Here is an 11,948-nt window from a genome sequence, read left to right on the forward strand (position 1 = left end):
TAATGTAATACCCGAGTTTAAATAACGAAAATCGAAAGTCTCATTTGGTTTGCGATTTAACACAAAAAACAGTATTCGGGAGAGATACCAGCCGGACTTTAACTATTTCTTAATTCCGGCCTTTTCTTTTTTCCTTTTTTCTTAAAAAAAAAAAAACATTTGTTTAAGGTTATAAAAGCCAATATCTAGTTTGCACGTACAGCCCGTACACAAGAGGACTGCATGTTACATTTTAAAAATATTAATTAAAATACAAATTAACTTGCTAATTGTTTTTCTGATTGAATAGAAATTTGCAAAGTGATGACTACAAGTTTGCTGGTTTGGTGCCTCAGATAGTCAGATTATAACATGGGGCTCGTTTCGTTTGTCTTTTATATGTAAAATCTAAAATTTTGTTGTCTTTACGATATAGGACATCACAGCTAATGATGACCATTTGGACAATAGAGAGTCTAATAATTAATTAACATCGTGCAAGTCGAATAATGTAATTAATTAGTATAAAATCTTAAAGTATTTACTTAATCATTATTTAGCGGCCTCTTGGAAGCTCATCTGGTATTTAAGATCTTTTTGGGTCAACAGTATGATAAGAATCCGATTCTTGTAATCCTATCTATTCTGTGTTCACAATTTTCTTTTCCCTCTTTAATTATTTATAAAACTTAATGGTCCAATTAATCCAAACACTTCGTAATTTCCTCAAAAATAGGCTAAAGGGCACCCTCTTGGAGCCTTGGAGATTTGTTTGATGTTTTTTTATTTAGAGGCGGAGAACAAGAGTTAAACTTTTATTGCGAATGGGGTGAGTACTCCATTGGAGCTCCCACGTTTGTTAATTTGTCTCTTTAACAACTTAACGTCCAAATTAAGAATTAAAAATAAATTAAAGTAATTTACAGTTTGATCATAGAGTAACGTACGCTAAATAACAAATGCATGTAGATATTTCATTTAACTTACTAGGATTTAACAAATAATTTCGAGGTTTGCTTGTTGTTTCTTTTTTTTTTTAGAGAGAATGTAACTCTAAATAACTAATGCACCTAAAGGTTCTTTAATTACTAGGATTAATTGATTAAGTGGCTAGAAACCGGCCAGTACTAAAGGATCTAGCATAATTATATCCTAGTTGGTACTTGTCCATTGTCTTTATGTCATTTTCTAACATGGCCAGTTGGATTGACAACAGTGTCTTTAATAAAAAAGCAACCGGGTCAAGTACTGTCCCTATATATACATGCAAGTCCATTTCTATCTTCTATCCCAAAGTTGAAGCTAAAGCTTGAGATTTGAAAGCAAAAAAGATACATATACACATAGAAGAACAACATGGCTTGCTGGTCTGCTGAGAATGCCACAAAAGCGTACCTCAAAACCTTGAAAATGGTTAGTATTGTAGTACATATTTGTATACATGTCCTTTTCTTTATTTAATTTCCAAATTAACATAAACCCAATTTAGATTTCTCTGTATCAATGATTTCTAACTGGGTTTTTTGTGATTATGTTAATGCAGGGCCAGAAGGCAAACGAGCCAGATGTGGTTGAGTTCATATCTGCATTAGCCGCAGGCAATAACGCGCAGCTAATGGTTGTGGCATGTGCTGGAGCTGCTGACTCCACCACCATAGCCCTTGTTGCTGCGGCTCAGCAAACTGGTGGCCGCGTGGTCTGCATTCTTCGTGGCAACGAAGAATTGCATTTATCTGAGCAAGTCCTAGGCATAAACAATGTGTGTCACATTGAGTTTGTGATTGGGGAGGCCCAAAGTCTTGTTCTAAATTACTACAAGGAGGCAGATTTTGTGCTCATTGATTGTAATCTTGAGAACCATGAGGGGATTCTTAGGGCAGTGCAAATGGTTAAGAAGCAAAATGGGGCTATTGTTGTGGGGCTCAATGCTTTTTGCAAAGGGTCTTCATGGAGGTCTGGAGGGGCTAGGACTCAGTTGTTGCCTATAGGAGGAGGATTATTAGTGACAAGAATTGCAGCCAATAATACCAAAATGGTTAATGGGATTAATAACGGTTGTGGTATTGGAAGGAGGAGTCATTGGGTTACCAAAGTAGATAAGTGCACAGGTGAGGAGCATGTGTTCAGGGTCAGATTCCCTTCAGTTCATTAATTAATTGAAGCATTGGCTTAATTAATTAATTAGTTGCTCGATCCATTAATGAATGAAGCATTAGATAGAATTAGTTCCTTTTTGAAGTTTTGAGATTTATATGGATCTTGGAGTCTTATGACTCTTAATTATATCTAAAAGTGTATATAGCAAGTGATGATGTACATGTAATAAAAAATAGTAGCACGAGAAAAAGTTTTAATGAAAAATGATTTATGCCATACATCTTTATACTTTTTCATTCTTTCCATTTTCTTGTTGAGAGTCATGGTATTGAGAAACATAAAATTTTTCATCCGAAATTCTAAGTTTTGCATTACAAAATACAAAATTTTAGATTGTTCATCAATTGTTTTACATGATATCATATCACAATGGATAATTCACTTGTCATACCCAATATAGAAACCCAATCGGTTATAATAATTTTAAAATAAAAATAAAAATATATAATTGGATGTACGAATTGATCGAATTAATTGTTTGTGAAGCAGATAAACATGTGCAGATGATTTATGGGTACACGTAAACACATGGATACTTCGAGAAGATCAGCTGGCCCATGCAGAATTGCAGAGAGCTGTCCCCTGTAAATATTTATCCATATATATGCTGATATGCATGCCACCCCATTTCTCATCACCTTCGATATCTCACCCGCACGTTCCCTTTATTATCTTATAGTTTCTTGGAATCCAATCACAATTGTGAGAAAATGAAAAGCAAAAGTTGCTCACAATTGGTATAGAAATCAAAATAAAGAAAACCAAATTGGCTACCTTTACCGACTAGACAGCAAATTTATATAGTGGCCCGGCTTGCTCTGTTATCAACTTATCAGTATGTTTGCCAGGAAAACAGAAACAGGTTCATCAGATCTACATCTTTCTGATTTGGTTTCTGGGGGCATTAACCGGAGGCCAACCTTCTTCTATATTATATTGCCAGCTCATCATGATATCTAATTAGTGTTGTGATTTAATTATGTAAAGTTCTTATGAATGTACCGTCTAATTTACTAATCATTCTTTTATTCTATTGTTATATTAAAGAGAATTATTCTTTTATGAATGTACGGTCTGATTTAATTATTGTTACTAATCACTCTTTTATTCTAATTTCGAAATGCTAATAGAGGAAAAGTAGTGCAATAATTAGAAAGAAAAAAATCTCATTCAGTCCAAAAAGTCAGATCTTCTGTTTTATTTCTAATTTTGATTTTCAGTGGGCCTGGAGAGTAAGGGACAAGAAGCACTAGGAAGAGAACACAAACAAAGTCCAAATGTGAATGTAGCCACTATGGGCTTCAAGCCATGAACCGTGGACCTAAAGCCCATAAACGGCGCCCTTTTTGCATGTGGCTTTGTGAACGACACCCTCATCCCACAAACACAAAACGACATGGTAATCAGGTTGCCAGGCCAACTCTTCTTGGGTTTGATTTCTATTTAAAAGTTGTATAGACTTTTTTTTTTTTTTTTTTTTCAAAAAAGTTCTATAGACTAGGTAAGTACTAACTAGGGGGACAATCTAAATCCAAATCAAGAAGAATCCATAGCTTAAAGCATGAACGACATGGTAATTTAGAAGCCTAATTCATAGTTAGTGACCTAGGATAGTATGCCAACCCTCTTAGCTAGACAAATTAATTTAATTTATTGATATAATAATGTGCCTATATGATAGGTTCATGTGCAAAAACCGTAGTGTCTGTTATTGTTGACTTGTGAACGTGGGTAAGCAGAATAAAAAAAAAAAAAAGAACAATTATTCACTCTAATTTAATTGTAACACCAAATTTGTAGCAACCCTTACTTTCTCTGTAATTTGAAGACACGCATGTCCTTCAAAATGATCTCTTTTGATTTAATTTGATTTGAGCACAAAATATGGTAGAGCAACAAAAGAAAAATGGGCTTTTTTTTTTTCTTTTTTTTATCATTGAAGAGAAATAAAGCTACAACCCCCATTCATGATGATTGGTCAAAGACAGAATCATGGGTTACAAATTCATTGAACAAAACCATGTATAAGGGAAAAAAGTGAGAGAAGGTATAAACATTGAAGGGCAAGTAATTAGAAAGACATAAGTTTGTCAATTGAGGAAAATTCACCTCTTTTACAGAGCAAATATTCATTGAATACAGGTGGTAATTAGATAAGAAAATCCCTCTTAATTAGAACTATGATTCATACTTAATAGTTAGACCTTGTGGCCGAAATCCAACAACAACTAGGACAGAAATAAAGCAGTGGGTCGAACTCTTCTTTGGTGTCAAGGTAATAGCTATGAATAGTCATCGACTCCCGAGAAAGGGTAGAAGAATGAGACCTATTATGGGACATACAATGCATTACAAACGTATGATTATTACGCTTCAACCGGGTTATTCTATTCCACCTCTTAGAAAGAAAAGAACTTAAATCAAAATACTTAAATCAAAATACTTAATAGCATGGCGAGAAGTGCAATTAGATCTATTTTTTAGGGAAGGCATATAGATTAATATTATCAATTAAAATAATTTATGGTTGGCTTGGTTAGACCAATAAAATGAAGTATCAAACTCCGTATAAAATCAATTGGTAATAAATATATTTATGATTACTATTTATATTATATTCTATTTCTTTATATATTTATAAATAAAAATTGTTAATCAATCAAATAATATAATGAATGCGTTGAATATTTGTTGGAAAACATGAAATAAATTAAAAAAACAAAAAGGAGGTCGTAGCAAAAGAACGTGGTATTGGGGGACATATTCGATAGCAAGACTAGTAGGCTATATTAAATAGTGGTCTAGAACCATTCAAAACAAAGCTTGGTCCTCAGAAAGAGAGAGGACACAGAACATTACAACATCAAGTCCTAGAATTAACATCCGAAGTTAGAAGTTAGTGCCATTCATATCTGGCTAACCATTGTCCATTACCCATTTGAATAGTACTGAGGTAATGGTTTGAAAAAAGAACCTAGGACTTATAGACAACTACTACAATTACTCAACTCTTGAAAAACCGCTTCCATGGATGGTCTCTCTATGGGAGACTCATGGGTGCAAAGCAAAGCAGTCTTTGCAAGCTTGGATGCTTCGTATTCAAAGAACCGGCCATTGAGGTTTTGGTCGATAAAATCTTGGAATCTGCACGACTCAGCACCAAGGCGCATTGAGCTAGTGACTTTTCGTTTCCCTGATAAGATTTGGAAAACAAGAACCCCAAATGCATAAACATCACTTTTCTCTGTAAACCGTCCTGTTGTGGTATACTCGGGAGCTAGGTAGCCCATGGCAGCACTGGCCTTGAGTGCTGAGAAGACAACATCATTGGTAAGAAGTTTGTGCAGGCCAGAATCTGAGAGCAAGGGGTTGAATCGCTGGTCAACGAGCACCTTCTCAGCTGAGATGTTTTGGTGAACAAGGGCAGGTTTGTTTGGCTTGTATCCATGTAAATAAGATAGACCTGGTTACAAAGAACAAAGCTCAGTATAGATTAATCAGGAAGTGAACAAGACTGAACAAGAATAATTTATAGTTTCAGGGGAAGAATTAAGCATTTTTGGACTTTATTTTGTTAACACCTTTGGTTATATATCCATTTCCTTAATGAAAATGATTTATATGTATGCAGCCTCCAAATAAAATGGACCATAATAATAAACTGACCTTTAGCAATGCCCTTCACAATAGAAACTCTAGTAGACCATTCAAGAATGTTGCTGTCGCCCTCCTTGACATCAAGATACCGCAGCAAGTTTCCATTAGGAACAAATTCATAAATGAGAAAGCACTCTCCACGGCCCCTTGAACAACAAAACCCTCTCAATCTCACTAAATTTTCATGCCTCAATGAGGTCAACATGTTCAATCCCTTCAAGAACTCAGCTTCCTCTGACTTGCAGCATGTTTTACCAATGCTCTTAATGGCAACAATGGACCCATCTCGTAATATTCCTTTATATGTTGCAGAGAAGTTGCTCTTGCCCAATAAATTCACTTCCGAAAAGTACTGAGTTGCAGTCTCCACCTCTTCCAAATTGAACCTGAAGCTATGGAACACTTCTTGGGCAAACACACTTAAATTCCGCCCATCAGCTAAAGGGTCCCATCCATTGGAATATTCAAGGCTGATGAGAGGAGACCCATTTTTCCTGTATACTCCCTTGGCCTTGGCCTCGTCAGTACTAAGATGTGCATCAGAAACATCAAATGAAGTCCCAAGCTTCTGTTTCCGGCGGCGGTGTTGTGTGAAGGTTAGAATTCCTATTGCTGATAATGCAAGTGTTACTGCAATGACACTGGAAACAACAGCAACAGAGGCTGGGTGGGATTTTGACAAATTCGAGCACCGAGTTTGGTTGCAAGGCAACTGCACATTTGCAGTCTCTGGGATATCTCTAGTTGGCGCAAAGGGTTCAGGTCTACTTGTGTTGAGATGATCCGAAGCATTGCAGGCTGTTAAGGACATAAATCCAGCTCCACATAATCCCAGATTGTTTTCATAGGAGAATCCTTCATTAAGTCTCTTCAAAGCTTCATCAAATATAGTAAAAACAAAATCAATAAGGGTTTGAATATTTTTTCGACAAATATTCATGAGCAAAAATTTCTGCAATCTATTCATTTAAAGATCAAGTATGAAGGGTTTAAGCATTGTTACCAAGAGGTACATTGCCCGAGAGAGTATTATTCCGAACATCTAGAACTTCAAGCAAAGGCGCATCAGCTACTTTCATGGGAATAGAACCAAAAAGGTGATTGAAGCTCAAATCTAGTCTGTTTAGCGTTTCTAAATCCCCTAAACTTGCTGGTATTGCACCAGTTAGTTCATTAGATTGCAGAGCAAGAACACTAAGGTTTTTCAGAGACCCCAGCTGCGTTGGTATGCTTCCAGTGAGCTGATTGTAGCAAAGCTGCAAAACTGAAAAGCAAACACAAAACCCAGTTAAGAGAAGCCTAACTTAGCACAAATTAGGAAATTAGATGCTTAACAAGTTTGAAACTTTAATAGAAAGTCATGTAACAGTGCATGCCACATGAAAACAAAAATAATGGATTAGTTTGCTGAGGAAACAAAAATAATGGGAATGACTTAATATTTTGCATCCAAAAATCAATAGTTTACATAAATCAATCAAAATAGTTGTATTACATTGAAGTAAATCTGGACACAAAACATACACAAAGTTCAAATCTTTCAACAAACTACTAATATGCCCAAGATAAAGCAAACCCATATATTCTGAAACGAACACAAACACAATGTGAGTCAAGGCACACAAACAAAGCTCAAATCTTTCTACTCAACCAACCACAATATTCCCAAAGAAAGCAAACCAAACTAACACACACAAGTTTAAAGACATAAAACGAAACAACAAACTAAAGATTTTCAGAAAATCTAGAGCTAACCTTGCAAGCTGCCCATGTTTCCGATCTCAGGAGGAATCTCTCCAGAGAGATTGTTTACATTTAAATACAAGTCACTGAGCTGAGTCAAGTTAGCAATTTCTCTTGGTATCTCTCCGTACAAGGAGTTATAATGCATGTAAAGCCCAGTCAAGTGCTTGAGCCCTGCGATGGCGGGAGAGAGCTTCCCAGAGAGCTCTTTTCCTTGCAAGGAAATGTTAGCAACTTGACCCGCCTCGTTGCACCCGATACCTTTAAACGAGCCATCACATGGGTCTCCATTAGCGGTCCATGAAGAAAGGTACAAGCTTTGCGGGTCCAGAGCGGCTTTCACCTCCAAGAGTGCTCTAAGCTCTGCATTTCCACAAACCCATAGTGGGTTTGTGAAGAAAATGAAAAAGGAGAAAAGAAAAACTGTGATACCCATCTTTTGGTTTGGGCTGAAAATGGTAGAAGGTGAGTAATTTCTCTCTCTCTGACTGTTAATAATGGTAACTTGGATTTTCTTCTCTGTTTTTGGACCTGCAAAGAGCCAAAGAACCAAGGTACTTCTCTTTCAGATTCTCTCTCTTCAGCAAAGAGAAGGTGCCAAGGTGGTGAGGAAGAGACAAAGTCGCAGAAGGTGTGTGTCTAACTTTCTTCAGTATACTATAGCTATAATGGAGTGGGAATCAGAAACAGAGGAAGTGAAAAGAGAGTGGGCTTTGAGTTTTGACCGTTAGATCAGTTGACTTGTAATTGACTGAGTACAAGACCAGGTGCGGTCGCCGTTGCATGTTAGTATTTTGAGTTCATGCGATGGGACTTGTGATTGACAACTGAGTTAGTAAGTTACTCCACATTCCTTGTTTTGTACACTAACCACAAAACCATAAACCAATCACCCTGCCTTTTTTCCTTTTCCTATTGTGAAAAAAATCCCAAGTTCTAACTTTTAACTCGTACAAATGGAATTATGACCACGTCAAAATAAAAAAAAACTCTTGCGATTCTAGAGAACCAGAATCCAACAACTAAAATGTAAAATGTTTTCATTAATGGATTTTGCAGATTAGTTCTAATTGACATCGGTGTATTTTGATATTGTTGATGCTACAAATAATCTACTAATAAAATCTACTAGACAACTAACTATAAATATCATTTTTTAGTATTTGACTGAAATATACAAAAGTTGTTATGGGATTAGAGTTTACGGACATTTATCATTTTTGTTTTTTATAACCGAAAGTGTCATGTGTCAATTTTCACGCATCAGACTAATTTCTTGAATTGATCAAACATAAACAATCAATGTCAGATCTATAAAATTTACAATAAATTTTACATCTTTTGTTATCTAGTTCTAAAGGTCAAATTAAAAACTTAAATTAGAGAGAGGCATTCATCTTTAAATATGCAAAAAACATGTGAAATATTAATAAAGTTTGTGTGTAAGTTTAATAAAATAATATTTTTTCTCAACAAAGATAATCATAATAGTTTGTAAGTTGGAGGATTAAATATTTAAAAAAAAGTTTAAATATAGATTCAAATTTATTTCCTGAGTTTAAAAAGTTTATATATTATGTCCTATTGAGTGGGATCCATGCTCTACGTACGCCACGTGGTTGACTACGGATGCTGAGTTACGGTAGGACTGAGGCACAGCCGTCCTCGACAGGAAGATTCCCTCGCATGAGTAACGAGTAGTAACTAGTAAGCAGTTCGAATTCAAATTGTAAGAATCTGATGCAGACAATCTCATAGTAAGGCCCAACAAATTCCACTCTGATTGGTCCAAACTCAACTGTTCTGTTCTCTATAGACTATCCAATAGACCAGAGCGTGTCTGAATACCCAAAATTCAAATAAAACGCTTATTTATGACCGTGGCATCGGATTGGTGGAGAGGCCGTTTATTGGTGAGTACTTTTTGTTTCTTTCCCTGACTCTCTAGGTCTGTGCCATGGCAGAGTCCCAGAGACTCTGACCCCACACTGCCTTTACTCTATTGTCCACTTGTCCTTGTCCTAGCTTACTATTCTAGTATTCTAGTATTCTTTATTCATTTGTTCTTTTCTTATTTGTTTCCTTTTTATATAACTTGCATTTTATCTAATTTTTTTGTTCTAATTTCTAGTTTGGTTATTTTTATCCACCATGGTCCATGGTCCAATTAATGATATTGGTCCCCAAAGGTAGCTAGAGACTGGGGAGAGGTCCATTATGTATCATCCATCAGCCCTTCATTGAGTGATAATAGTGGTTTCTGGTTCTAAGGGGACCATTTTTGATCGCAAGAGATCACATTTTCTCATGCATGTCCACATTTTCAAAAGTCTCCTTACTCTATGACTACCTCCTTATGGTATAAATTAAAACCATGTAAATTGAGAGGGGATATTTATAGTGTTATATATAGTCATTGGACTGAAGTGCTGAAGTTGAATAATTTGTTTTCACAGATTAAGTAATGCCATTTTCTCTTGATATACTGATATCAAGGAGTTGTTTGCTATTAATTTGGGTACTTAAAAGAGCTATTGCATATATAGATGAAATTTAGTTAAAATGCAAGGTTAAATTGTTATTTTCCTCTTAAGGATAAAGTTTCCGGCATAAGCTGTTTTTCAGCTTTTGGAGAAGCTCAAATTAGAGATTATCCAAAAGTTGTCTTTGGACTTCTGGGAAAATCGAAACTCACTTTTTGTTGTTGGGAGTGCAATCAAACAGCTTGAGAAACCCCATAAAATGCTTTTGCTCTGAAAAAACACTTGCTTAATGCCAAAAAACCAGCCTCATTTGGAGTTCGTAATTAATGAAACAAAATATAGACAAATTTGTGGACACATTAGCAAATACTGGGAATTTTTGGAATATACAAGGATAGAGAAAGATTACACTTGCATTAATGGGTACCTTCAATAAATTTGATAGCAATTACTTGTCATATTTTGAATTTGTGAATAACCTGACAGAAACAAATGATATATGGTATATATGTATTTTGTATTTTGCTTGTAATTTGGTGAAAGCAAATGATCAGTTGGTGTTGGTGAAAACAGTACCACAAATGGCTTAGCATAATCTATGTGACCACAGGGCTTTTATATGCAATTTTTGAGAACCCCAACATAATCTAACATGGACTTCACAGTGACAAGAGTCACAAGAGACCTTTGATATAAAGTGGTCTTGAGATTGGAATGTCTAGGACTGCACAATCAACCTTGCTGTAATCCAGATCTAGAATATGTTTGGGAAAGCCTGTATTTACCTTCATATTTAAGTCACCATAATCACCAAAAGAGAAGGTTTGTCACAGCATTTTATATTATGCTCTGCTGCTTTTTAGGTATTAATCTTTGTGTCTATGCTCAGTCTTATCCCATGCATTTGGACCAGCAGTAACTATATAATTCTGTAGTAGTGTAGTGGGTATGGTGTTGGGGCTGTGGATAAATTTATTGACCAGTAAATTAAAGGAATGGAATCATGCATGGAAGGAAGTATTTTTATTGGCTTTGGAGGATTGATTCTCTGCTTAAATACCCTTTATGAAACTTTTTCCAAGTCCCTTTGCAGAGGGACAAGGCATCTCTTATTTATGTAATATGCCATGAGTCACTTTTCCACACACTCTTTATATTCATTGTTGTGAATCACGTCTATAATTTTTCCTTTATTATGTATATATTATATTTATTAGAAGATTTGTATATAGGATTCTTCCTCACTGATTGTGGATCTGTCTTGGTCACCAAGTTTGGTAGTCCTATATATGTATATCTATTGTAATACAGAAGTGAAAGAAGATCAAATACCATTTTCACACTCCCTCCTCCTCAATTTATATAATATAATGAACTCTATCCCATTGGTCCACACACTCTTTATATTCATTGTTGAGAATCATGTCTATAATTTTTTCTTTATTATGTATATATTATATTTATTAGAAGATTTGTATATAGGATTCTTCCCCACTGATTGTGGATCTGTCTTGGTCACCAAGTTTGGTAGTCCTATATATGTACATCTATTGTAATACAGAAGAAAAATATGATCAAATACCATTTTCACATAGTATCAGAGCAGGTTATCCACGTGATGCGCTTAACGGTCACACGTGCTTCCACGTCACCCAATATAAATTGTTCACGTGTTAGGCTTAAATGACGCCACACGTGCGAGGGCGTGTTGAGAGAAATCCCACATTGAAGATGTGAGGGCCTTGCTAGTGGCTTATAAGGGTTTGGGCTACTCCTCCTATTGTCAATTGGTTTTGGGATGGATGCCTAAATTTCTTCATGGTATCAGAGCAATTCCTCTTATTTACTATCGAATACATTCTTTCTTCCATTCCTTTGTGATAGAAGCTTTTAAGAAGTGTTTGTCCTTACCTTCTCCCACCATCTATC

General features: G+C 35.6%; 2 protein-coding genes across 2 annotated transcripts; one reads left to right on the forward strand and one right to left on the reverse strand.

Annotated features, from left to right (window-relative positions):
• The first annotated feature begins 1,317 nt into the window (after positions 1-1,317).
• On the forward strand, positions 1,318-2,131 carry LOC147289557 (DUF1442 family protein (DUF1442)). The gene is made up of 2 exons (XM_086234851.1): positions 1,318-1,392; positions 1,523-2,131. Exons 1-2 carry the CDS (start codon positions 1,336-1,338, stop codon positions 2,129-2,131), a joined length of 666 nt encoding a protein of 221 aa, XP_086090977.1. The 5' UTR covers positions 1,318-1,335.
• A 2,757-nt stretch (positions 2,132-4,888) lies between these two features.
• On the reverse strand, positions 4,889-8,178 carry LOC147289558 (Leucine-rich repeat protein kinase family protein). Its single transcript, XM_086235395.1, has 4 exons — positions 7,549-8,178; positions 6,797-7,057; positions 5,803-6,669; positions 4,889-5,599 (listed from the first exon to the last, which is right to left on the reverse strand). Exons 1-4 carry the CDS (start codon positions 7,970-7,972, stop codon positions 5,118-5,120), a joined length of 2,034 nt encoding a protein of 677 aa, XP_086091521.1. The 5' UTR covers positions 7,973-8,178; the 3' UTR covers positions 4,889-5,117.
• Positions 8,179-11,948: the final 3,770 nt, after the last annotated feature.

The sequence above is a fragment of the Dryas octopetala genome, chromosome 3 (assembly GCF_963921425.1).
Source record: "Dryas octopetala chromosome 3, drDryOcto1.1, whole genome shotgun sequence".
Taxonomy (NCBI): Eukaryota; Viridiplantae; Streptophyta; class Magnoliopsida; order Rosales; family Rosaceae; genus Dryas; species Dryas octopetala.

Excerpts from the sequence above, each read along its gene's own strand:
- LOC147289557 (XM_086234851.1), top strand. The coding sequence starts at position 1,336 with ATGGCTTGCTGGTCTGCTGAGAATGCCACAAAAGCGTACCTCAAAACC. Across the intron at positions 1,393-1,522 it reads ACCTCAAAACCTTGAAAATG|GGCCAGAAGGCAAACGAGCC; the intron begins GTTAGTATTGTA and ends ATGTTAATGCAG.
- LOC147289558 (XM_086235395.1), bottom strand. The coding sequence starts at position 7,972 with ATGGGTATCACAGTTTTTCTTTTCTCCTTTTTCATTTTCTTCACAAAC. Across the intron at positions 6,670-6,796 it reads CTCGGGCAATGTACCTCTTG|CTTTGAAGAGACTTAATGAA; the intron begins GTAACAATGCTT and ends TATTTGATGAAG. Across the intron at positions 5,600-5,802 it reads TGTGAAGGGCATTGCTAAAG|GTCTATCTTATTTACATGGA; the intron begins GTCAGTTTATTA and ends CTTTGTAACCAG.